Below are 24,265 nucleotides of genomic sequence, written 5' to 3'. Positions count from 1 at the left end.
CTCTCATGAGCAATCGAACAAAGCTATTATTTTCTTTTCTTTTAATCTTTGAACACAGCCCCTAGTGTCACTTCTATAAAACCCTACAAATGCCACACAACAGCTGATCGATTTGTCATTTATGGAAAAAGAAAAATAAAACTTAAAGATCCAAAATTCCGGCAGGTAGCCGAGAAAGTTACGTGTGCCTTGCGTTTAACCAATTATTTTTCTTTTAGTTTATTATTTTAATTTTATATCCACCTTCTAACCTTTCCCCTGAACATTTTGTGGAATTTGTTTTAACTTATTTTGTGGACCAATTGGGGTGTTCTTGAAACTCCTCGTACCTTATTATTAGAACCTTATTGTCATTTGTCTTTTGCGATGTCAGGAGTAAACTTCCGTAAAATACCAATAACTTAATTTGATTCATTTGTGAGCTCTGTGAGTGAAAATGCGCCGCCAAGGAGTCGATAATTCCTTATTCGCCATTAACAACGACGACACAGATCGAATTGATGTTGTTACGGAGGCTTCCTCCCACAGTGACCTCAATTCAACGGGGAGCCATCATTTCTTGACCGGATCAAAGACTAACTATCAATTCACAAATCCGGACAATGAGGATGAGGCTGTACGAATACAATCGCCAGCAAATAGAGTGAGTTTAGGTAGTTCAGGAGTTGGGATTGGGACTAATTTGTGTCTCTTGCAGGTTCGTCGATGGTCGCAGAATATCTCAAAGATTGGCAAAAGCAAGAGCACAGTTCGCGACAAAACCATCTACAAACTTCCATCGCGTAAAGTTTTTGCTGTTGACGGCAAACTTCTTCCATTGGATTGCAACGCAGAGATAGAACAACTTGTGGAAGAAATTGAACAGCATGACTACCTTATGCAAAACTCTGCAGTTGGGAAGCAAATAAGAATGTAAACAAAACAATAACATAATGAAGTTTGTCTTTGCAATTCTAAGTAAATATTTATCTTTGTTTAGAGAAACTATTCGGGCTCTGCCACATCCACTGTCTACAAAAAGACAACTTAAGAGCAAAATATCCCTCTCGGTTACAAAGCATTTAGGCAGTGAGAAAGCTCATATCATGAGGCGTCTCAGTGACATACTCGCTCATTGTTGCTTGAAGCTGTGGGCCATTCTGGGGAATCTTTTCAGTGGAATAGAAATCTGGTATGATGCAATGAAAACGATTGAAGGTCACTTTGGATGCAGTGTAGGAACATATTTTAAGTTCCTGCGCTGGTTGTTTATAATGAATGTGGTCGTGCTGGCATTGACCTTTTCATTCATCACATTGCCGCAGATTCTGTTTAACATATTCGATGAGAGAAGTCGACATTTTGCAGACAAAATTGTAGAGCGGAAATTTGTGGATCTTTTAAATGGAGAAGTAGATTTTGTTTTTCAAATATCATATTTATCCTAATGAGACTTGTTTTTTCTTTGAAGGGTTTCCTAAAAAATTCGATTCTCTTTTATGGTGCTTATACCAATATGACAATTACACTCAACACATCTAGCAGTTACAGTCTTCCACATGCGTACTATGTCACAATGTTGCTTATCTATTTGGTGACATTTGTTTTGATTTCCTCGAGGTGAGTTTTTTAATTAAATGAATCATTGCATCATTTTAATTGACTGTAAACAGTCGCAGTTGCTCTATGTAGCTCGAATTATATGGAATCTCGATTTATTTGGGAAAATATGCGTCAAGACAAGGTGTAATCGTCATCTTCTGATGAGCCCAACCATTACATCGGGGCAAAACGCATATATGAACACTTTTGCTGGTTATATTTTAAATCATATTTATTACAAATTATTTGTTTATACTCTACAGTATGGCACGCTCATATCGAAAAAGCTTTATTGAATCTTCAGGCGGTATTCCCAGCATGTATGCACATAAGATTTTTTGTTCGTGGGACTTTGGAATCTCGAATAGCAAAGCTGCAAGCATTAAGCATGAGTCCATTTACAATGAGCTAAAATCCGTAGTCAGCGATATAGGCAGAGTAAAAAAGAACATTCCAAGGCTGTGGAAGCTATGGATATTTTGCGCACGAATTGCTGCGCATCTTTTAGTTGTTGCACTAATAGCCGGCCTTGGGATAGCTATATGGATTCTCTTGAAGGTAAGCTCTAGCAATAATCCTCCACAAAATGTACATCGAGTGGGTTTTTTGTTTGTCCTTTAGTTTTACGGAGAGGCTAAAACTAAGTCTCCTTGGAAATCACTATATGTTGCTACTGCCGTTAATGTTTCGATGTTGGTGTTGCAAGCATTTTTCTCCTGGATAGGAAAGTAAGCGTGATAAAGAATTTATTGAATTTTAAGCATCGTACTCGAATTTTTTAATTTTTGTTTAAGAATGGAAGACTACAGAACTCCTAGACGAACATTGCATGTTACCTTGATTCGGACGTTTCTTCTGGAAGCAGTAATTATTGGAGTTTTGGTCTTTTTCTGGCTGACCAAGGAGTATCAGGGGGTAATAACATAATAACTGTTTCTATATTGTGAAAACATTATTTAAAGACGTTTTTATGTGTTTCATTCTGTAGTGCTGGGAAACTGCTGTAGGACAAGAAATTTATCGATTGGTCGTATCAGATTTTTTGATAAATATTTTCATCGTTCCTTTGCTCGATGTATTTCGAGCAAATGTCTTGGCGTAAGTTTTTTTTTTATTGAGACCTTTCAAAACGGTTTTTTCTTATAAATTATTTTTCATTTCGTTTTTTTTTTTTAGACGACGCTGGCCAAAAATTGAGAAACCCAATTTTGACATATCACAAAATAGCCTTGGCTTAGTATTTAACCAAACCCTTTTGTGGGTGGGTCTATTATTTTCACCACTTCTTGCCTTAGTGTTGGTCGTGAAAATGGCCCTCACATTCTACGTTAAGAAAACCACCTTAATCTATCTTTGTAAATCACCCAAACACATGTGGCGCTCAGCACAAACTCAAACACTCTATCTAGTCTTTACATTTCTTTCCCTTTTGGGTGTCATCCTGACTCTGGGTTATATCATGACTCAGGTACCTGTGAGTCGAAAATGTGGTCCATTTCGGGACTATGTATTTATGTTTCAAATATTTATCAATGGAGTGCTTAAGTTGCAACAAAACGACTGGGTATGGGGAGCATTAATGACTCTCATTCGTCCAGCTGTGGTTGGTGGGATTCTTTTGGCTATGATGGTTATGGTTTACTATCTGCGATCGAAATCCAAAGCTCGTGGAAAAATGGTGAAGCTACTTAAGGATATGCTTTATATAGAAGCCAAAGATAAGGAATTTCTTGTTATGCATATCACACGGATAACTAAAAATCGACATTGGATGTTTGAAGAAGATGATCGTAATAGTAAATTAGAAGACGATCCATCAGATGAGTTTGCTGAATCATGTTCGACTTGGAAATATGAGCGACACAAGCCAAGGAATCGAAGTACAAGTAGTCGTAGTAGTGTTAGTAGTTTGTGAAATATGTTAATCCAACGATTGATGTTCGAGTGCCTTAAGACGAATCGTTTGCACAGCACAAATACTTAATGGATCGAGTCTTCCAATATTATTCTTTAGAGAGTATAATCGAAACAGTATCTCGAGAGTATTTAATTATTTATTATTATTATTTTATTTTTAATTTAAGTGCAGGTAAATGAAACTTATAAATGAGATCTTTAACTTGTGAAACTTGATTTTGTTAATATGCTGATGGTTAGTGAATTTTTTGCAGATAGTTTTTGAAATGGCTTGTTTATGATACTTTACCTGTACGTTATTTAAATTACTTAATAGCAAAAGGAAAAACAAATGTGCTAAATTATGTTATGAAAATTATAGTTACATTTCATTATTATTTATTTAATAAGTTTTTTATTTTATTTTGATGATGAAGAAACGAGTTCGTAATCGAAAGATTTGCTCAGAAATTCATATTTGACTAAAATAATTTCTTAAAATCTGAGAAATATTAGAATTTTTGGGAAATAGAGTAGAATTTTCTATGAGAATAGAATCCATTCTCTATCACATATATAATTCAAATAAGGTCAAGTGCATTGAATAAAAGTAGAAACATTCGTGATACAACTCGTGTGCAAAGAGTTACAAAGGTTAGTGAATTTTCTGTTCGCGAATCTTCGCCTATGAATCGTCTTTCTACGAACCGTAACGATCGTTCTCTTGCTGGTTGCTCTGGCTTAAGCGCTGTCGGTGCATTAAAAAAATCCAAAGTTAAAATTATGTTTAAATAAGATTGACAAGGATCAATCTAGTTTACATGTAGAGGTAACTGTGCCAGATGATTTTTTTTTTTTTTTTTTTCTAATTCATTTTTATTTATTCAATCTTAAACCTATCTTAAAGCTAGACAAAAATTCATAAAACTAGCCTAATTATCCATAACTTACAACTAACTTAATGGTCCCATACGGACACTCTAAGTTAAACTATAACACTTAAAACTAATGCCTTTCGGCCCTAAGATCTATTTTACTTCATTTAAATTTTATTTCATTTTTTTTGTATTTATTAGAAAATTTGAACAAAAAACTAATATCAATATCCTTTTTTTATTTATTTTTACTTACAAACTACTTAAAGTTAGGTCCTTAAATAAAACTTAAAACTAACTTAAACTACCTATTCTACCTATAAACTACTTAAAACTAGAACAACCACAGCAGCAAATCTAACGTTTTTTGATTTTATATTTTACTGTCTTTTTTGTATGTTTTTTTTTTTTTTTTTTTATTCCATGTTTTTTTTTTTTTTTCTTTGATTTTTTTTGTTTTTAATTTTCTTTTGTTTTTTTTTTTTCTTTTTATTTTTTAATTTTTTTTGTATTTTTTTTTTTTTTTTGTGCCACCATGCCTATTCTACTTAAAACTAAACCCTAAACTATAAAACAAGTATGTAAGCCGGCCAAGGCTTAAACCCCATCCCGACTACCCATTATCAAGTGCCGATTGAAGCCACCAAAACTGGTTCTCCTGCTTCACCCTATCAGTTCGGTCCCGTTCGGACACAGCCCTACTGAACCGAAGGAGCTCTGCTCCGCCTTGTGCCATGACGTTCCGATTGTACAGGAGTCGCCTATCCACGGTTCTTCGTCTGACGTGGTAGATTAACGGGACTGCCAATCTATCCTGTATCAGACCGCATTTGTCTAAAAAGAGGAATGCCTCTGGTGGAATGAAGCCGCTCAAGCGTGCACTCTCTAAATACTCGTCGTTCGGATAGAACGCCCCGAAAATTAAATTGTTGGTCGAAGACATAGCTCTTGCAATGTGACCTCGAACGAGTTTTATCACGAAATTGTCAATTCTGTTGATTCGAGCCCCGTTGTACAGGACCTCGTTGGAATAATAATGCACATAAGAAGATTCGGCTGTTCGATATAAGCCGGTACAGCGTCGTAAACACTGCCGCTCGAACACCCGAAACTTCTCCATCTGGGAAGGGGCAACGTTGAACCACACAGGACAACCATACACGATCATTGGCCGTATGAGGGCCATGTAGCAAATTACCTTCACTCTGGGTTCAAGCCGACTGCTAAAAAACAGCCGTTTCGTCAGAGCGAAGGCTCCTCTGGCCCTGGTCAGAGCAGCATTTATATGTCTGTCGAAATATAAATACTGATCTAACCAGATACCGAGGTACTTCACTACACTTTTGCTCGCTAATGGCTGCCCGTGAAGATCAACGATGACCATCTTGCGCCAGTTCTTACACGTATCCCTCGTGGCCCTAGCCAACGGAGTCCGGAACAGAATTGTCTCTGACTTCTGGACATTTATTTTCAGTTTCCAGTCGTCGCAATATCGCTGAATCTTGTCGAAATCACGCTGCAAGAGAATTCTAATGACCTCAACCTTTCGGGCCGTTCTGTACGCAATTAGATCGTCGGCGTACGCAATTGCCTTTGTAAGACTACCTATCAGATCGCTGGTGTAAATGCTGAAGAGAATCGGCGAATTCACCGCTCCCTGTTGAAGACCATTTTTAATTGAGAATGTTGTGGTAGAAGTTACATTGCCACTTTTGACAACAAACTTTCTACCGTTAAGCATATCATAAATTATATACAACAATGGCTTGCTTATGCCAAGCCTGCTCAGTTTTAGGTAAAGACCCTCTAACCATACGGTGTCAAAGGCCTTTTCCAAATCAACCAGGACAGCACCTGTGCATTGTTGTTTTGATTTATTCCATTGGATATCAGAAACGAGTTTAGACGCAGCATGAATTGTGTCATGACCCGCCTTGAACCCGAACTGTTTATCCGGAATTATTTTGTTGTCCGCAGCCCACTTAGTCAGAGCCCTATTAATAATCTTTTCGAAAACTTTGCTGATGCTCGGAAGAAGACTTATCGACCGAAGATTTGACGGGTTGGAGTTGTCCTTTCCCTTTTTCGGGAGAGGATGAACCACAGCGGTCTTCCAATGCACTGGATAATATGCATTATTCAGTGCATTGTTGAAGAGTGTGGTGTAAATGTCAATTGCTTCCGTCGGTAAATGTCTTAGTACAACGTTGGATATGCCATCGACACCTGCTGACTTTTTATTTTTTATTGAATTGAAGATGAGTTGAAGCTCAACCTTCGTCACTAACAAGGGACTTGGTCCCGTTTGCTCGGCGATTATGGCATTTGCCAAGGAATCGTCATTGAACCACATGAAACCGCGGTTCTCAGATCGCCAATGTGTGATATCATTACGGAGGTAAAAGTGATTAAGTAGGGCTCTGTTTTCCAGGTCGTGGTTGGGGCGAATGCTAACATTCACCTTGTACACTTGTTGGAAAGCAGCTCCCACCGCCTCCACTTTTTCCTTCGGATCTTCAATTATGTAAAAGTCATCGTCAAAGATGGCTTCCTCTGGATCTATTTGCGCAATCATGAGTACGTCTCTGTTCTCTTCAGTTCTTTGGAGTTTAAGACACGGAAGGTCATTATCGTTTTTCTTCCTGAATATCTTGTTGATTTTGGGGAACATACTAGGGTCACTCGAATTAACTGACCGGATCTTGCGGTCCCAGTACTTGTTAATTGATAGCCTGTAGTTCTCCTTAATCAACAGATTGACATTTTTTATTGATGACTTCAGTGTCCTAACCTCCAAGTCGTGTGGGTCTGTAAGTCGTCTGTACAAGTTTTTGAGTCTTGTCAGTAAGCCACTCTTGTGCTTTCGCAGTGCGTCAATTGTCGCGTTTCTGTAAGCGTCCATTTGGTCCCGTTCTCTGTACTTTGGGATTGTCCGTTCCATCGTTCGTTTTATTGTTTCGTCCATCTGTTGTAAATGTTGGTCAATTTCTGTATTTGTCAGGTTTCTGTTGTTTGGTGGGGCTATGTCACTCGAACGAAGTTCTCTCGCTAAGGCGTTGGTGAAACGAGGCCAACGCATCTTACTGTAATTGTAAGAGTGCGTTGCAACGTATTCCTCCAACTCTACGCGTTCGTTCGGAATCTGCATTACAGCAGCCAGTCCGCAGTGATCACTGTCGTACTCGACTGTCTGTAAGCAGTTTCGAGGGTGATTACCTACTTTGTCTGTTACTGTCAGTCTAGTATCGTACAGCAAAAGATCCAGAAAGGAGCCACTTCTTGGATACGATGGCTTTTCGGTAGCCAACAGGTCGATGCCATATTCAACGCTGTAAAGATTCATCAAATTAAAAAGATGATTACCTCTGGGATTACTATGTTGATTTCCCCAATCTTCATGTTTTGCGTTCAAATCACCGGCCATGATGAAATAGTTTTCTTCCAAGCTCAGTTTCAGTTCCCTAAAAAGAATCTCGAGTTCTGAAACAAAGTAAGTAACCTGCGGAGCTCCAGCCGCATAAGCAGCAATCATATACATCCGCTTCCCTTGAGTGAGAGAGATGCATACAACGCAAACTTCTAGTGTCTTGAGCTTTCGCAATTCATTGTTGTATATGACTTTATAATTAATGCCTTTTCGTATAAAGAGAGCGACACCACCCCCTTGAGTGGAGTCGGGCCGGTCTCTTCTTACGATATTGTAATTTTTATGAGTCAATTTGTGTTTGTGGTTTAGCTTAGTTTCGCTAGCCATAAACACATCGGGACTGTAGTCTGTCAATAATTGGAACATATTGGCTCTTCGTTCAATCCTAATCAGTGAATTTACATTCACAGCTAGGACTTTAAGGCGCGTCTCCGGCAGCGCGCCCATTATGATCTAAATTGCGCCAGGCCAGGCAACAAAGAGTAGAGATGATCTACCCTTTTGCCTTGCTCCTTTATCTGACTTTGCAGTCCTGTTAGTTGACCTTGAATACTCAACAACAAGGCTACAATGTCAGGCTGCACCTCTGGTGCCTTAGGCACAGGGGCCTTTGGGGCAACCGTTGGTGGAGCCTGTCTCGTGTTCCCATTCCCTGACACCATTTGGGCGTAGGAAAATTTGGGATCTACGAATTTTCTGTGCCAGATGATGTTTACAATACTGTAGCTATGATAGGCTCAGTGGATGACGATAAATCGACTGCGAATGATAAATCTTCTTCTGATGATGGTGAACTTGTTGTTGCTCCTGCGGGTGTCGTTGATGCTGATTCTGGTGCTGAAAGGGATGTTTTTGCTGGTGTTGCTGACAGTGGAAGTGAAGGTGTTGTTGTTGCTCATGACGTTGTTGCTGCTGCGGGTGTCATTGATGATGTTTCTGTTTCGGAAAAGGGTGCTTTTATTGATGCTGTTCATACGGAGAGTGGAAGTGAAGGTGTTGTTGTTGCTAATGATGGCCAATTACAAACAAGGCCTAAGCAAATTGGAGGCATAACTTTAAAATTGCTAGAAACATTAAGTGGTACCATTTAGGGAGTTTTCATTCATCTACAACAACTGATGAAATAATTGGTTTTATTTCTACCAATTGGTGCATTCACCCAACTGCAATATTTTATCATAGGCTTGAAAACCGCACTCTTCCGCATCGAAATACAATACATTTTAAAGTTGGAATCCCATATGAGACTGCAAAAAAAGTCTTCGACGCATCTTTAAAAAAAAAACTTGTACATTTTACAAATTCAATTAAAAAACAGCAACATTTCGAAAACCCAAATGGTCCATTTGCATCGATTATTATTTTTCAAGATGTTCAGGTAGTCAAACTTATTCATTGTCCCTTCCACAAATTGAAAATTTCCAACACCGTTTACTCCCATCGCTCCCCACACTATAACGTTGCCACCGACTGTGCAATTTACATTCATCGGATCTAAGGCTGTACCTTTTTTTCTTCAAACAAAACGTCGGCCTTCGGATCTTAAAATGTTGAATTTGGATTCGTCGGTATAAATAACGGAATTCCAAAACTCTATCGGCTTTTTCATGTACTCTTTGGCATATTTTAGGCGCTTCTTTACATTTATGGTGGATAAAAGTGGTTTGTTTCGAAAGAGTTTAAACCTCTAAACTCTTCCGAAAGTAAAAAATGGCTTACCGTCTGTGGATGAACTTGGATAATTTTGTTTCTATTGAGGTCTTCCGCTATTTCCACTGCCGAAATTTTGATGTTTCTTTGTAACATCCATACTATACGCCTCTTGGTTTGTTTAGAATCAATTTTTCTCGGTCTCCCACTTCCACTTGGTCTTGTTAAAAATTCCTATTTTTTTTTGTAAGAATTAATAACGTACTGAACTGTGCAATTTGGCTTGTTCACAATATCAGCGATTTGTCTTAGACTTTTCTTTTCGTCCCACAACTTAACAAAAAGTTTTTTCATATCAAGTGAAGTTTGTTTTTTGCATTTTTTTTTAATTTCTCTTACAAATTTTTAACAAATTATTACTCTGGCAACATGAAAAAAGTAAACCTTTCAAAAAAGAGATGATCTGATAGAGCCTATTGGATAACGGTTCTGTATTGTAACTACAAAGTGTACAAGTTTTTTTTTTTGTTTCATAAAAAGGACTTTATGCATTGAATTTGTTTTTTTCTTAATAAAATAATTTATTTAAAAAAAGTATATATATATACACTGCCAATCACTAGGATGAGGCCAAATATTTTTCAACCGATTTTCGGTCCGATACCTGTTGGAATTTGTTTAACCCGGAAAATTTTACTACATGAGAGTAGGTACATATTTTCTTAAAACAAAGTGATACAGTTATAGGTTTAATTAGAAAAGACCGTTGGAATTTCCCTACATTAATGAATGAGCTACCTAAAAAGGATATAAAAAAGTGAGGATGAGGCCATTGCGAATATTTCGTTGTAGAAGTTCAGATCAGCAATTTTTTTTTAAATTTGGGTTACAATATTTAAGAACGTTTTACAAATAACTATTTTTATTAAATTTCAACTACAAATGGGTTCCGGAAAGACGTTGTCAGTAGCAGAAAGAGGACAAATCGATGCTTTCAAGGAAAGGGGACTCTCAAGCCGAGAAATAGCAAGGAAGCTGAACAGAAGTAAGACAGTTGTAAACAACTATCTTGCTGATCCTCAAAACTATGGAAAAAACAAAAAAGGACGCACAGCCCAAGCAACAACATCCCGAGAAAAGCGGTTAATTTTACGTATTGCTTCAAATTCTACTCAATCAGCTACTAAAATAAGGTCCAAAAGCGGAGTATCAGCCAGTATTTCGACAGTCCGAAGGATAATAAGAAAAGATGGTACTATCCAGAGAAGAAAACTCAAAAAGAAACCTGTTCTAAAGCAAGTACACAAGGAGCTGCGAATGAACTTTGCAACAGAACATGTCTCTTGGAGCAGTCAATGGAAACGCGTCGTCTTTTCGGATGTAAAAAAGTTTAGCCTTGACGGCCCCGATGGTTACAACTTTTATTTCCATGATTTAAGAAAAGAGGAACTAATTTTGGGAAGACATCACAGCCGTACATTAGGTGTTATGGTGTGGGGAGCTATCACCTACTATGGCAAAATCGAATTGGAGTTTCTTTCTCTAACAATGAACGGAAACAGCTACAAATACTTGTTGGAACGCTCATTTCCGAAGATGAAAAATATTTTTGGACCTCTGCCTTGGATTTTCCAACAAGACAATGCCCCCATCCACACTTCCAGGGTTGTCAAAAGCTGGATTTTATCAGAAAACGTAGAGCTTTTGCCATGGCCACCCTATTCACCGGACTTGAACATAATCGAAAACGTATGGGCATGGCTATCTCGAAAAGTTTATGAAGGCGGTAGACAATTTGAAGACAAGGACTCCTTAATTGAAGCTATCCGTGATGCCTGGCACGAGATTTCACTTGACTATTTAAAAAAACTTTATGATTCCATTCCAAACCGTCTAATAGAGGTCATATCGAAAATTAATCATATCATTATTAATTGAGAAAAACTTAATAAATAAATGTTTGAAAACCAAAAACTGTAAACATTTCTTTCATTTTTTTGATATTTTATAAGATTTTTCATGTGGCCTCATCCAAGTGACGCACTTTTTCATACTGTTGTAGGGAAATTCCAACTGTTTTTTCTATTTAACCCCTGAATTTTATTACTTTTTTTAAATAAAATAAAATAAAATAAAAAAAAATCTACCTACTCAAATGTAGTACATTTTTATTGGTACGAAATTTCCAGCAGGTATAAAGAACGAAAATCGGTTGAAAAATATGTGGCCTCATCCTAGTGATTGGCAGTGATATGTAAGTATTTTGGTTTTTTATTGCAATCAGCTCCATAGATAATTGCATTTTAACAATTGGTTCACTGTACATTTAATTCTTCTGCTCTGTAAACCTGAAAGAGGACAATCTCAGAGATTTAATAGATTATAAATAAACCAGTTTTTTTTGTAAATTGAATTGAAAGCCAATCATTCAAAATACAAGATATTAAAATATCTACAAATTTCACTTTTCAAAATTTGCGATACTTAAGTTAAGATTTCTCAAAAAAAAAAAAACAAGATCTGCCTCGACTTTTCAAAACATCTCAGACTAGAAAAAGCATATTATTAGGCCATGTTGAAATATTTGTTTACTTTTCAGTCGGGACTTTGGCATATCTGACTCTGTTTTCTTAATTTATTCTTCGTTTATTTATTTACTTACCCCTAATGCAAAAAAGGACTTAAAGCTAGACTTAAATGTATTTTTTTTTATATTAAGGTTGCGAGTTGTAGAGTTTGTTTCTAAGGGGGGTGGGGGGAGGACTGATATAGAAGCCAAAAGTGGTATGCAGGTCGTTAGCTAAGCGTAGCAACCTTGTAACAAGTTCAAAAAGGCCATCATTTGTATGGTGATTAGGAAGGCGAAACAGATGTGCTTGTTTAATGTTCTTTTTATTAGTATCGATAGGAATCTAAACGAAATGGTGAGTTTATGGTACCTATTTAAAGCTGGTGTAGAAAGAGAATATCAGCGACTTCGCGGCATTTTCGGATGCTTTGATTAATACATTTTAAACGATCTTCATAAGGTGAACTTACTTACTTAAGGTGGCGCTACAGTCTGGGGTGGACCTGGGCCTCAAACAACATGCGTTTCCAGCCAGCCAATTGGTTGAGGTCTTCACCCACCTAGCGTGCGCCACCTGAGTTGCGATCTTCCTCTACTGCCACTTCCCTCGGGGTTGGATTCGAAGACCTTCCTGGCTGGAGTGTTGATGTCCATTCCCTCTACATGACCTAGCCATCTAAGCCGTTGGACTTTAGTTCTGTTAACTAGGTCAGTGTAACTGTACAGTTCGTCAGCCTAAGAAGCATGATAAGACGCTCTCATCTTTCTTTGACAGGGTTCAGGCCTCAGCGCCATAAATGAGAACCGGGATGATGAGTGTCTTACAGATGGTGAATTCAGATGCTCGAGAAAGAACTTTACTATTCAATTGCCTTCTAAGTATCGGGCAAATTATGCTGAGATTCCACTCATCGGGCATGCTTTCTTTAGACGAGCTGGTGCATGCTCCCTACCAAGTCCTACCGAGCTATCTTCACTTCGTCGAGGTCGGGTAGCCGGAATTGTTGATCTGCGTAGCCTAGAATGAGTGGGTCTATCTCCCTTACAGCGGAATTCGGTTCGTCATCGCCGTTATATAATTTGGAGAAGTGGTCTCAAGGTGAACCACGGAGTGCAAATCGAAGAAATCTTAGTTGTACAGATTCAATTCTTTAAGAGTGTGAGTTCTGATGGGAGACCAAACTTTACTAGTCTATTCAACTAGAGGTCTAAAAAAAGGTGGTATATAGGGATTAAGTGACATAGGGGCTCGAGAATTCCTTAGACCAACGTTTGATGAAGCTAATTGATAATTTAGCCTTGTTTTGTATAATATTAAAAATGGACTCTAAATTTAACTGAGTGTCGCAAATAATTCCAATGTCACGAATGGAACAGACATAATAAATGGTAGCATCATGAAGGCTATAAGTTCGGTAGGGAAGATGTGATCGCTTATGGGTGAATGTTATGAATTGGCATTTAGCTATTTTGAATTCTAAGAAATTTATTTTGCACCAAGTATAAAATGAGTCAAGATCATTTTAGAGTAAGACAGAATCAGAAGTAATAACAAAGGACCAACGTGGCTTCCTTGAGGGACTCCCGTGGCATGATGGTTAGTGCAATAGACTGTCATGCGATAAATTTTGGGTTCGATCCCTGCCTATGCCACCTAAAGTTATTTTCACGGGTACTGCCTCTTGCGAGGAATTGAAAAATTCTCCAAGAGTAATTCTTGTCATGAAAAGTGCTTTCTCAAATTTGCCGTTCGGATTCGGCTTAAAACTGTAGGTATCTTCCATCCTTGACAACAGTACTCGCACACAGGAATGGTTGAGAGTTGTCAGTCACTAGGCCCTAGTACTCAAACGGACTGTTGTGCCACCCAATTTATTTATTTATAAATTAAGAACCTAAAAACAACTCTATATGCCTGGTTTTTAAGGTACGATCTGAGCCATGAAATACAAAAAGGTTGAGAAATCAATCGGTTTATGTTTAAGATAAATATATTCACTTCATTCCCTTTCTCGTAATTCGTTTAGAGTTTTGGACACAAATTCGGTAGGATTGGTTGTAGTGGATCTGCAATTGAAATAAATGATTTGGTTGGGAAAAAAATAGGTCTGCAATGAAAATAGATGATAAAAAATGTTTTTGAAAAACAAAAAGTAGGCTATGTGCCTGTAGTTCAGGACACCATTGGTTGCTCCAGGCAAACCATCCGGACCAGGGGAGAAATCATCTTTTTTAAGTAGAACTAATTTTTGTATCATCAGTTATTTTCATTTGGGTAATGGTAGTATATGAGGTACCTTTTAAAAGTAATGAACAAGGTTCTTCAAGATGATTACGGTAAGTTTGGCTGAAGTATGAGGCAAAGAGGTTTGTAATAGTTTAAGGATCGGCAACTTTATTGGAAAGTAAGTCAAGAAAAATGTCCCTAACTGTCAAGTCAAGTATTTATGTCACAATGACAATCCATCAAGTTTTTTCATTCAACTCAAAGCTGAACTTTATTAATCTGTGCTTTATTTATTTTCTACAAAATTCTTTTTAATATTTTGTGTTTAGGAGTTCCTTGTTAAATTGGAAAAGAAATAAGTAATATTTTTTTTTTGTAAATAAAAAATACAGGTCGAGATGAAACTGTAGCTTGCCTCAGGAGCGTTTTGTAGACAATGTTGTTTTTGGTAGTTTTTGCACGATCAACTGAAGGTAGAGGTTAGTGAAGTAAAGTTTCGAGTTTGAATTTTGTGGTGCTCAAAAAACTAACTAGTTGCCTTGGTAAAAATGTACGTTCAAAGAACGCAGTCGCTCGAGTATTTTATGAAAAAGATGTGAAAGTTTAAATTTAAACGGTTTTTTAACGTAACTTAATGCAATTACAACTTAGTTGTAAGATAATGTAATGTAACGTAATTCAAAATGTTGACAAAAAAAGAGTAAAAACGAATAGTAGCAAAAAGAATAACAAACACTCTTTACTTAGCATTAGTGATGCCACTCTAAAAATACAATGTAAACGTTTTAGGTACCATTTGAAAGAGTAAAGCATTATTCACATGAGCACGACAAACGAATGAACGAATATTCGTCGATTTTGACATTTCTTTCACATGAGAGTATTTATTTCGTCGCGAATGAATGAACAAGAATGATTATTTTAGGTTAAGTACGCGCGATTATTTATTCGTTTCGAGTGTGGATAATGTGGAACGCGAATATAGTTTGGAAGTTCGTATAAACTTAAATTTTGTTCGCGACGAATAAATTTGTTTTCTTAAATTTATTAATATATGACATTGAAAAGTAAAAGTATGTTTCATAAATCAAATAGGAACTATATTGCTTTCGTTTTGTTAGAAATTTGTGTGGAAATAAAATCTTCAAACGTATAAAAATTCACATTTTGTAATTCATTCGTCGTTCGTTGGTCGCGCTCACGTGAATACTACTTTAGTATGGGTGAGGTGTACTTTTAGTTGTTTGTTTCTTATAAGTAAATATTTGTATAATATTATTTTTATTTATTTATTTATTTTCGTTGATATCGGAATGTATTTGGCACCGCTTTTTTCTTCTTTCTTATGGGAAAAACATTGTCAGTACACGCACTGATTTCCAGGTGGTGTTGGAAGCAACTTACCATGTGCCAATCGAGAAGTAGAAATCTTTTTTGTTCATAAACATAGACTTGTGAAATAAGGCTTAATTGAAATTTAATGGAGATGGACTTAAAGACACTTTTGACGTTTCATGGTTAGCTGTGAGAGTGCACTGAAATTTGGAAGTTTGTTGCATTGGCTGGTAGTCAAAACATCACGAACCTAAATCCATTCAAAATTTGAATATGTTTTGAAATCATAGTATAAAAACTAGGTAACATCAAAAGTTTTGAAATGCCAAACATTTCCCTTTAAACCTCCTAACTTCAAGTTCAAATTTATCAAAATCTTCTTATATAATTTTTGTAACCATTGTTTTTGATAACACCCTTCGGAATCTCTAAAAAAAATCGTAAAAGTATTAGATACAAGACAATATTATTGTTTTGAGAGTCATGTTTTAAGCTAGCCATATATGACAGAGACAAATAGACCCGATCCGATCCAAACTAAAATCAAACTTGTGTATTTAAACTGAGGTGGCTCGACTTGGCCTTATAGATCCAATTGGTTTTTCATAAGTCTAAATATAAAGATACAGACCCAACGAGACAAAGGTTTGACTCTGCATAGTGTGGGGAATCAACGAGCCAAGTAGTTCTGTCTTACACAATCTTATTTAGCTGTCTAAAAACTACCTCAATCAATCTCATATAATAATTTAAGGAAACAAATGCTTAATGTCTCTTTCCCTTTTTTATTTTTCCTGGTTCAGTGACCAACATTTACCATTATGGGCCATATACATATTTCTGCTTACAAGTTTAGTAATTTATATTTTTCTAAATACATTAATTGAAATTTTCAACTCTTCTTTACGTTGATAATTATTTAGAATCCCTCTTGCAAGGAATTGACAAATTCTCCAAGTGTAATTCTTGTCCTAAAAAGTGCTTTTCAAGTTAGCCTTTCGGATTCGGCTTAAAACTATAGGTCCCCTCCCATTTCTGACAAAAGTACTCGCACACATGAATGGTTGAGAGTTGTAAGTAACTAGGTTATATGTCTAAAGGGATTGTTGCGCCACCTTATTTTTTAATTTTATTTGTATATCATTCAGAAATATTTACATGAATTTGCTAGTGCTAGAAATGAAAAACATACAAATGATCAACCTGTCAAAATTTCTATGACTCGGTCGTGACTGTTGGGCATATTTGGACCGGTTCCAAATGTCTCTGAGTCAACTGGCTTGGAAGTAGAATTATAGAAGATGTAAGTTTTCAGTATTATTTACAATAGAAAGTTAGCAGAAACAAACGAAAAATTATCGATTTCATGATTTATGTAAATATCAAATTTTGAATTTGACTGATTGAAAATCTATCTTTCTTTGTATAAAATTTTATACAAAAACCTCCTTAGAATTGTAAAAATTTAAAAAAAATCTTGACCCGTGTCAACTCTTTCGCCTCATCTCCCTCCTACGAATCCAATCGAAATCGTTGGCTTATGAAAAAGAGAGGAGATAATAGAAGGAACCTGAATAAAACAACAACAATTACTTGTGTGTGCTTAGAAAAATGCTAATCGGTTCAGTATGAACTTGGAACCAGCCTATGAACTTGGTGGTAGCACACACAAGTTGTTGTTGTTTCATTCTAAATTTTCAATTGTAAATTCGGCAAGCAGCTGCCTTAAACTGCGAGTATAAATTTTCATACAAAAACCTCCTGAAAATGATTAATTTAAAAGTATGTTCAGTTCAAGTTTGAGAAATATTCAAAACAAATTGCTTGAAACTTTCTGTTTTCGATCTTAGACCTCATGTGACTGGGAAGGTTACAGTCTAACAGCATAAACGAAAAATTACCTGCACGATGTCAAACACGTAAAGGTGGACGAGCGCAATAAAATGGAACTGCTTAAAATACAAAAATTGAGTCTGTCACATAGATAGCTTGGAGTCTTTTTAACAATCAATTTGAAGAGTAAAATACAACAACGATGTTTGAAGAAAGCAACCAAATCGCAATTTAAAAGCTGACGTGCTTAAAAAAAGACATGACTCACAGGTTGATGTGATATATATCTCAGAAACTTGGTTCAACTGTAAGTTTCCTAATTCGGTGTATGATATTGAGGGCTACAAACTCTTCCGAAGTGGCAGAATCGGTCGAGTAGGTGGGGGTGTTGCTGTTTACTTGCGTAATGGAATAGGATATCAAGAAATTTGCCGATCAGGTGAAAACACTGCTAATGATTATTTGCTTCTTAAAGTTAATTGTGGAGTAGAGAGTGTTATGCTAGGGGTGATTTATAGACCTAACAAAAACACTGAATGCGATACAGTAATCAATACATTACAAAGATTTTCTTTCTATGCTCCTAACATAGTTTTGTGCGGAGATTTAAATTGCAATTTGTTAGATATTCGTTCGCCAGCTACTATGACTGATTATCTTAAAAGTTTAAATCTTCTACCTGTTAATGTTACGTCGGCAACTCACTTCGCTAAAAATCATACCCCTACTCTCCTCGGCGTATTCTTTGTTGGTGATATCAAGAAAACTCTTTTCTATAACCAACTAACTGCCCCGGGTTTCTCATGTCATGTTATGATATTCTTAACCTATGATATTCAATTGGACGTGACAGATGCAGTCATAAGTTATAGAGACTTTCAGACCATAGATAACCATAGTTTAAGTTAAGATGTACAAAGTACACAATGGGAAAATATCTATCAAATGCAATCTGTGTACCAACAGGCAGAGTTTTTGCAAGAAAATCTAAACAACCTTTATGATTGTCACGTACCCATGAAATATAATATAATTAGAAGTTATTCTTTGCCATGGTTAAATGCTTCTATAAAAGATTAGATTAAAAAACAAAACAATGCGTTTATTCGTTGGAAGCGTTATAAACTAGCAATTTTTCATGATATCTTTCGTTACTTCCGAAATTTAGTAGTTTCTCGCATTAAAACGGCTAAGAGACGCTACTATGAAAATTTATTGAACCCAGATGACCAATCTGGAAATAACCTTTGGAAAAACTTCAGTAAATTGGGCAATGGTAAACGAATTTCTGAACCTAGTTCTAACATAGACTGCAACCAACTCAATGCCCAGTTTGTGTCTTTATCTGTTCCCAAAACACGTAGTTCAATTGACTTTCATGGCTCTGCATATGATGTTTCGAGTAATGAAATTGACGATCCTGAACAAAGTTTTAACTTTACTCGTTTCACAGAAGAAGATATCGTCGAAGCAATGCTGTTCATTAAATCAGGCGCGGCAGACATAGATGGGATAAATCCGAAGTTCTTGAAAATTGTACTTCCTCATATTCTTAAATACATAACTCATTTATTTAATTATATATTAACTAATTCTGAGTATCCGAGAATATGGAAATATACTAAGATACTTCCTAACCCTAAGACTTTAAACTGTGCTAACCCAGAATATAGGCCTATTGCTATCCTGCCATTCCTATCCAAAGTCTTTAAAAAACTACTTTTAAAACAGATGCAAGGACACCTAACATACAATAGCCTGCTAGATACAAACCAATCCGGGTTTCGGGCAAAATGAAAACGGCGCTTTTACTTGTTGTTGATGATGTACGCAGAGCGATGGACATGAATCGTGCTACATTCTTAACAATGCTAGACTTTTCAAAAGCGTTTTACACAGTCGATCACTTTGTGCTGTGCCAAAAACTTAAGTATGATTTCAAATTCTCTCGTTTGCGGTGAAATTTCTGCACTCATACTTATCTAATCGAGAACAATGCGTTGCTGTAGGAAATCAAACATCTTCATTTCTGACAGTCCCAGCAGGGGTCCCTCAGGGTTCTATTCTTGGACCTCTATTATTTTCACTTTACGTTAATGAGCTTCCTCGACTGGTTAAATCTTGTAAAGTTCATATGTTTTGCTGATGACGTCCAATTATACTTGGGCACTCGCCTGTAGATAGCATAAGAAATGATATTAACTATGTTAATGAGGATCTAGTAGTTATACAACTGTGAGCTCTCAAGCATAACCTCACCCTTAATCCAAGAAAATCTAAAACTTTGTGTATATACAAGCTTTCCACCGGTTCTGCTGGGTGGCTCAGTTATTGAATTTGTAACGTCTCCTAGGAATCTAGGTATTATTTTTAACGAGACTTTAACATGAAATCACCATGCAGCTACTACAATTGGCAAGTTATATAGTGCTCTGCGTCTACTGTGGACATCCCAAAGGATTGTTCCTGTCAGTAGTAAGATGTTGCTTGTAAGATCTCTTCTATTACCTATTCTGCTGTATGGATGTGAAGTGTGGTGTAGCGTTGTCTCAAATACAAGGCGAAAACTTAATGTTATTTACAACAACTTTGCCAGATACATCTTCAATATAAGATATTACGACCATATTTCAAGTTATTCTAAACAAATAATGGGTCTGACTTTTGATAACCTTATACAATTTAGAACTCTCATTCAGCTGCACAGTATTTTACAGTCTCGTCAACCTGATTATTTGCACAACCGATTAACTTTTTCAAATTCGTTAAGAACTGTCGTACTGATCCTGCCAAGATTTGCTTGCCTGCAATCTGAACGTACATTTTTTGTCCATGCCACTCAATTATGGAACTCACTACCTATTACAATTAGACGAATAATTAACACAAACGCATTCAAAAATCGTCTTTTAACGCATCTGACCAATGATGCTTAGGATTATTATAACTATTTTTAGTATCTACTAAATTTAAAATTCTCGAACGCTCTAACATATTTTATAAAGCTTTCACAAATAATAAGGTTGTAATCTTAATGTGAATTATGAATTAATAAATATGAATATGAATATGATTATGAATATGAATATGAATATGAATATGAATATGAATATGAATATGAATATGAATATGAATATGAATATGAATATGAATATGAATATGAATATGAATATGAATATGAATATGAATATGAATATGAATATGAATATGAATATGAATATGAATATGAATATGAATATGAATATGAATATGAATATGAATATGAATATGAATATGAATATGAATATGAATATGAATATGAATATGAATATGAATATGAATATGAATATGAATATGAATATGAATATGAATATGAATATGAATATGAATATGAATATGAATATGAATATGAATATGAATATGAATATGAATATGAATATGAATATGAATATGAATATGAATATGAATATGAATATGAATATGAATATGAATATGAATATGAATATGACCGTACCTACGTAGGTTAAAAACAAACCGAGCGATTGCATTAAATGATGACTCTTGAAAAACTAACCAGCTGCTTTGGTCAATATGTACATACGTTCAAAGAATGAAGTTGGCTGGAAATGAAGTCCCTTATGTTGTCTGAACCTGCCATAAGCTTATGATTTCTACTTTAGGCTACTCGAAAATCAATATAAGACACAAAACAATTTCAAAGTTTATTTTTAGTTCTTTGAGAATCACATAAATATCATTCGAACACGCCTAGTTTTAAAAGTCTTTTTTTTTGATAATTTTTTAGAAATAAAATTGATATTTTCCCCATCAAAATCCTTGGATAGTTTCATACAACTTTCGTTTATTATATCCTATTCAAGATTTGACACTTCATTTACCAAAAAGCTTGTCCAAATATTAATTTCTACTAAAAAGTACAAAGTATCGTTGATACTAAAAAGTAGCAGCCCTCTACAAGTGAGAACTCTGTACTTTTCTTAAACTCTCTTAAATATTCAAATGTCAAAAAATACCAAAACACAAAGAAACTGATAAAGATAAAACACAACAAAAACATGAAAACAAAAACAACACATCACAAGAAAAACCGCATCAAAAGAGAATTGGAAAACACATTTTTTTTGTTGGCATTTTGGCAATTCCAATTTTTCCTCTGCTTCAGCTTCATCCGAATCCAGTAGCGGACGAACGGCGCAGTCTTTTTTCGTCTGTCAAATAGTGAAAATATACAAAAGGCCAGAAACTCTTCTATCTACAATTTTTCATATTCATCGTTGAGAATCAAGAAACAACAAAAAATTAATAGATTTTTAACAATAACTTTAGTTTGGAACTGCGCACAATAAAAACGCATTTAATAAGGAAACACAAAATATCGCTTTTATTTTTATGTTTTGTTTTACTTTATTGATATAAGTTCCTTTGTTTGGCAATTTATTTAACTTACAAAATAAAAGTTGAAATAATTCAATAAAAAGAATTCTACTGTTTCACTCTCGACTCTCCTCTCGGTCGGTTTCGCGAAGTTGTTTGTGGAATTTAGGTCAAAACAAAAGAAAAGTAGTAGAAAATTGTTGGACAAATAGATAAAAAAAAGAAGGAAAAAATTGTTGGTCAAGTGGAAAGGTAGAAGAAATCCATTATCACAGAACAAAGAAGGTACATCTTAAGGGTAATTCCACGAGTTCTCGGTTCCAAGGATGCAAAGTTATACCGATGCTCTAAACGTTAAGGGTTCCAGAAGTTTTGCATTCGACGTCGACATGGAAATGGATATGGAGCACAGTGAAACCAAGTCCAAGTCAGGTAAGAGTAGTTAACCTTTCATATCATTCTATATATCTATAGGTATGTAGGTTGAGTAGTTACTTCCTTCCATCCATTTCGAAGGTATCTACATATGTATACAGTCACCTATATCTCGCTAAGAAATGACGCATTTCTATTTCTAAGTTCTTCCCGACAGAGGACAGGAAATCTAATTGGAGTGGGCTAGTGTGTTGGTGTTCTTTATAATAAAAGAGCTCCATTACGTTACGACGAACGAGGCAATTTTCTTAAATTTATTGATTAATAGGACATTCACATGCCTCTCGTGATAAAAAGATCTAGATTCCATCAGAAAATCTTTCCCATTAAAGGTTTGAGTACACTTTGAAACAACGACGAGTGTATAGGGGATGGAAAAAAAGAAATTATATACATATGTAAAGGCGAAATGGGGTATCAAAGTAGGTAATCCCACAAATCAGTGGTCATGGGCGGTTAGGTCGAGGTCATCTAAAAAGCTCCATTTACATATTAAAGTTTAAAACTAAATATCAGATCAATTGTGTCCTATTTTAGAGCTTTTGATTAAGTTTAGCAATTAAAATAATACTTAAAGAAAAACAGCTGCTACAGATAGTTTAGTTGTCTGTAGTTGCAAAGTACCTACCTACATTTCTGCAATCGTTCCTACATCACTACCTACTTGTATCTTTTTTGTGACAAACACCATTGGAATTTTATAGTTTTGTTTTGTTGTTTTCTAAAATAAAAACCAAGAAAGATTGGAAACATACGATTCTACCTACGTAGAATAGTAGATACCTACTATATCAGTAACGTAGGGTATCACATTTGCCATTTGAGTGCATTAGACGATTTAATTTTATTACCTACCAGTGTTTTATATTGGTATCAGTATATATGTTTGTTAATGCCGGTTCCAGTGTTTGAATTTAATGGCATCTGAATTAATGCTATTACTACTCTGTCTGTGCTCGAAATGATTATAATCATTTTTATATTTTACAGAACATAATACAACGTGTTTTTTTAAAGTCAGAAAGTTGCTTTGAAGGATTTATTTAAAAAAGGATGGTTATATTCGCGTTGCAAAAGTACCACACTAAATCGGAGTCGGAACATTCAAACAAACAATGTACCGTAATCCGAGATAATTCTGCTCCATTCTATCGGACCTTTTGCAGAAAATGTCTTCATAATTATAAAAATATTATTTATGTGTATATATTTTGCAATCCCCATTTAGAACATGATATCAAATAATACATATACAGTGTTGGCCAAAACATCATCAACTAAAACTTTTCCATCTTTTAATTTTCTTAATAATATTTAATACATTATGTATATACATATGTATTTATGTACTTCTGAATATAACACAGGAGAAAATAGTTTTTATAACGGTTCATTAAATATGACATAAGCAGGACAGTCAACCCAATATTTTGTTAGTCAAAACAAAAGCAACTTTTGATTGCTATCTCTCTTTATCTTACTAATAGAAGAAAGTTTGTCCGTTAACTACAAAATCCATTGTTTATATTAAAGGTGTTGGCAAACGAGTGCAGTCGACGGGCAAGTTAATCAGTGTTCTTAGCTAACTTTTGTAAACTGGTTGGAAACAAATTCTCTAACGATATAAAGGAACAAATTTTCTAATAATGTAAAAGTGAAATGAGTCAAATTAAAATATCGGAAAAATATTCGATTCCAAAATTAATGATTTGCCGATTAATAAAATTTTACAAATCCTAAAAGTCATTTCAAACGGTTCATAGAGGTGGCAGACCAAGAAAAACAACAAAACGAGAGGATTCTATAATAACAGGTCAATTTTATATCATCGAGAGAAATATTCGACTTGAACGTAGCCCGAGAACAATTCGGAGACGAGCTGTCGGACAAGTCGAAATTCAATTTGAAGGGTTCTAATGGTTTTTGTTGTGTTGGAAGACCAGCCATAGAGGCACTAAATCCACGCTACACCAAAGCTACTGTGAAACACAGAGAATGTAACGTAATTGTGTGGGGATGTTTTTCAGGGTATGAACTGGGACCGATTCACCAAATAGATACCA

The 24,265-nt window shown here is 35.5% G+C and overlaps 2 protein-coding genes across 2 annotated transcripts in view; both read left to right on the top strand.

Annotated features, from left to right (window-relative positions):
* Window positions 1–128: 128 nt before the first annotated feature.
* Window positions 129–3,879, top strand: LOC129946723 (transmembrane channel-like protein 5). The gene is made up of 9 exons (XM_056057005.1): window positions 129–643; window positions 698–912; window positions 980–1,391; window positions 1,451–1,599; window positions 1,845–2,139; window positions 2,203–2,309; window positions 2,376–2,496; window positions 2,570–2,679; window positions 2,758–3,879. Exons 1-9 carry the CDS (start codon window positions 437–439, stop codon window positions 3,494–3,496), a joined length of 2,355 nt encoding a protein of 784 aa, XP_055912980.1. The 5' UTR covers window positions 129–436; the 3' UTR covers window positions 3,497–3,879.
* A 17,709-nt stretch (window positions 3,880–21,588) lies between these two features.
* LOC129948440 (AMP deaminase 2) overlaps window positions 21,589–24,265 on the top strand; it is a 108,473-nt gene continuing 105,796 nt past the window's right edge. The window contains exon 1 of the mRNA XM_056059443.1: window positions 21,589–22,199. Within this exon, the coding sequence (XP_055915418.1) occupies window positions 22,094–22,199 (106 nt within the window). The 5' untranslated portion in view covers window positions 21,589–22,093. The remainder of the gene's footprint in view (window positions 22,200–24,265) is intronic.

The sequence above is a fragment of the Eupeodes corollae genome, chromosome 2 (genome assembly GCF_945859685.1).
Source record: "Eupeodes corollae chromosome 2, idEupCoro1.1, whole genome shotgun sequence".
NCBI classification, from domain to species: Eukaryota; Metazoa; Arthropoda; class Insecta; order Diptera; family Syrphidae; genus Eupeodes; species Eupeodes corollae.
This window is presented reverse-complemented; position numbering and strand designations above follow the sequence as displayed.

Bases quoted from the DNA above. Each gene is read 5' to 3' on its own strand.
- LOC129946723 (XM_056057005.1), top strand. From the start codon at position 437: ATGCGCCGCCAAGGAGTCGATAATTCCTTATTCGCCATTAACAACGAC. The intron at 644-697 runs GTGAGTTTAGGT...TGTCTCTTGCAG, and splicing joins TACAATCGCCAGCAAATAGA to GTTCGTCGATGGTCGCAGAA. The intron at 2,497-2,569 runs GTAATAACATAA...TTCATTCTGTAG, and splicing joins TGACCAAGGAGTATCAGGGG to TGCTGGGAAACTGCTGTAGG.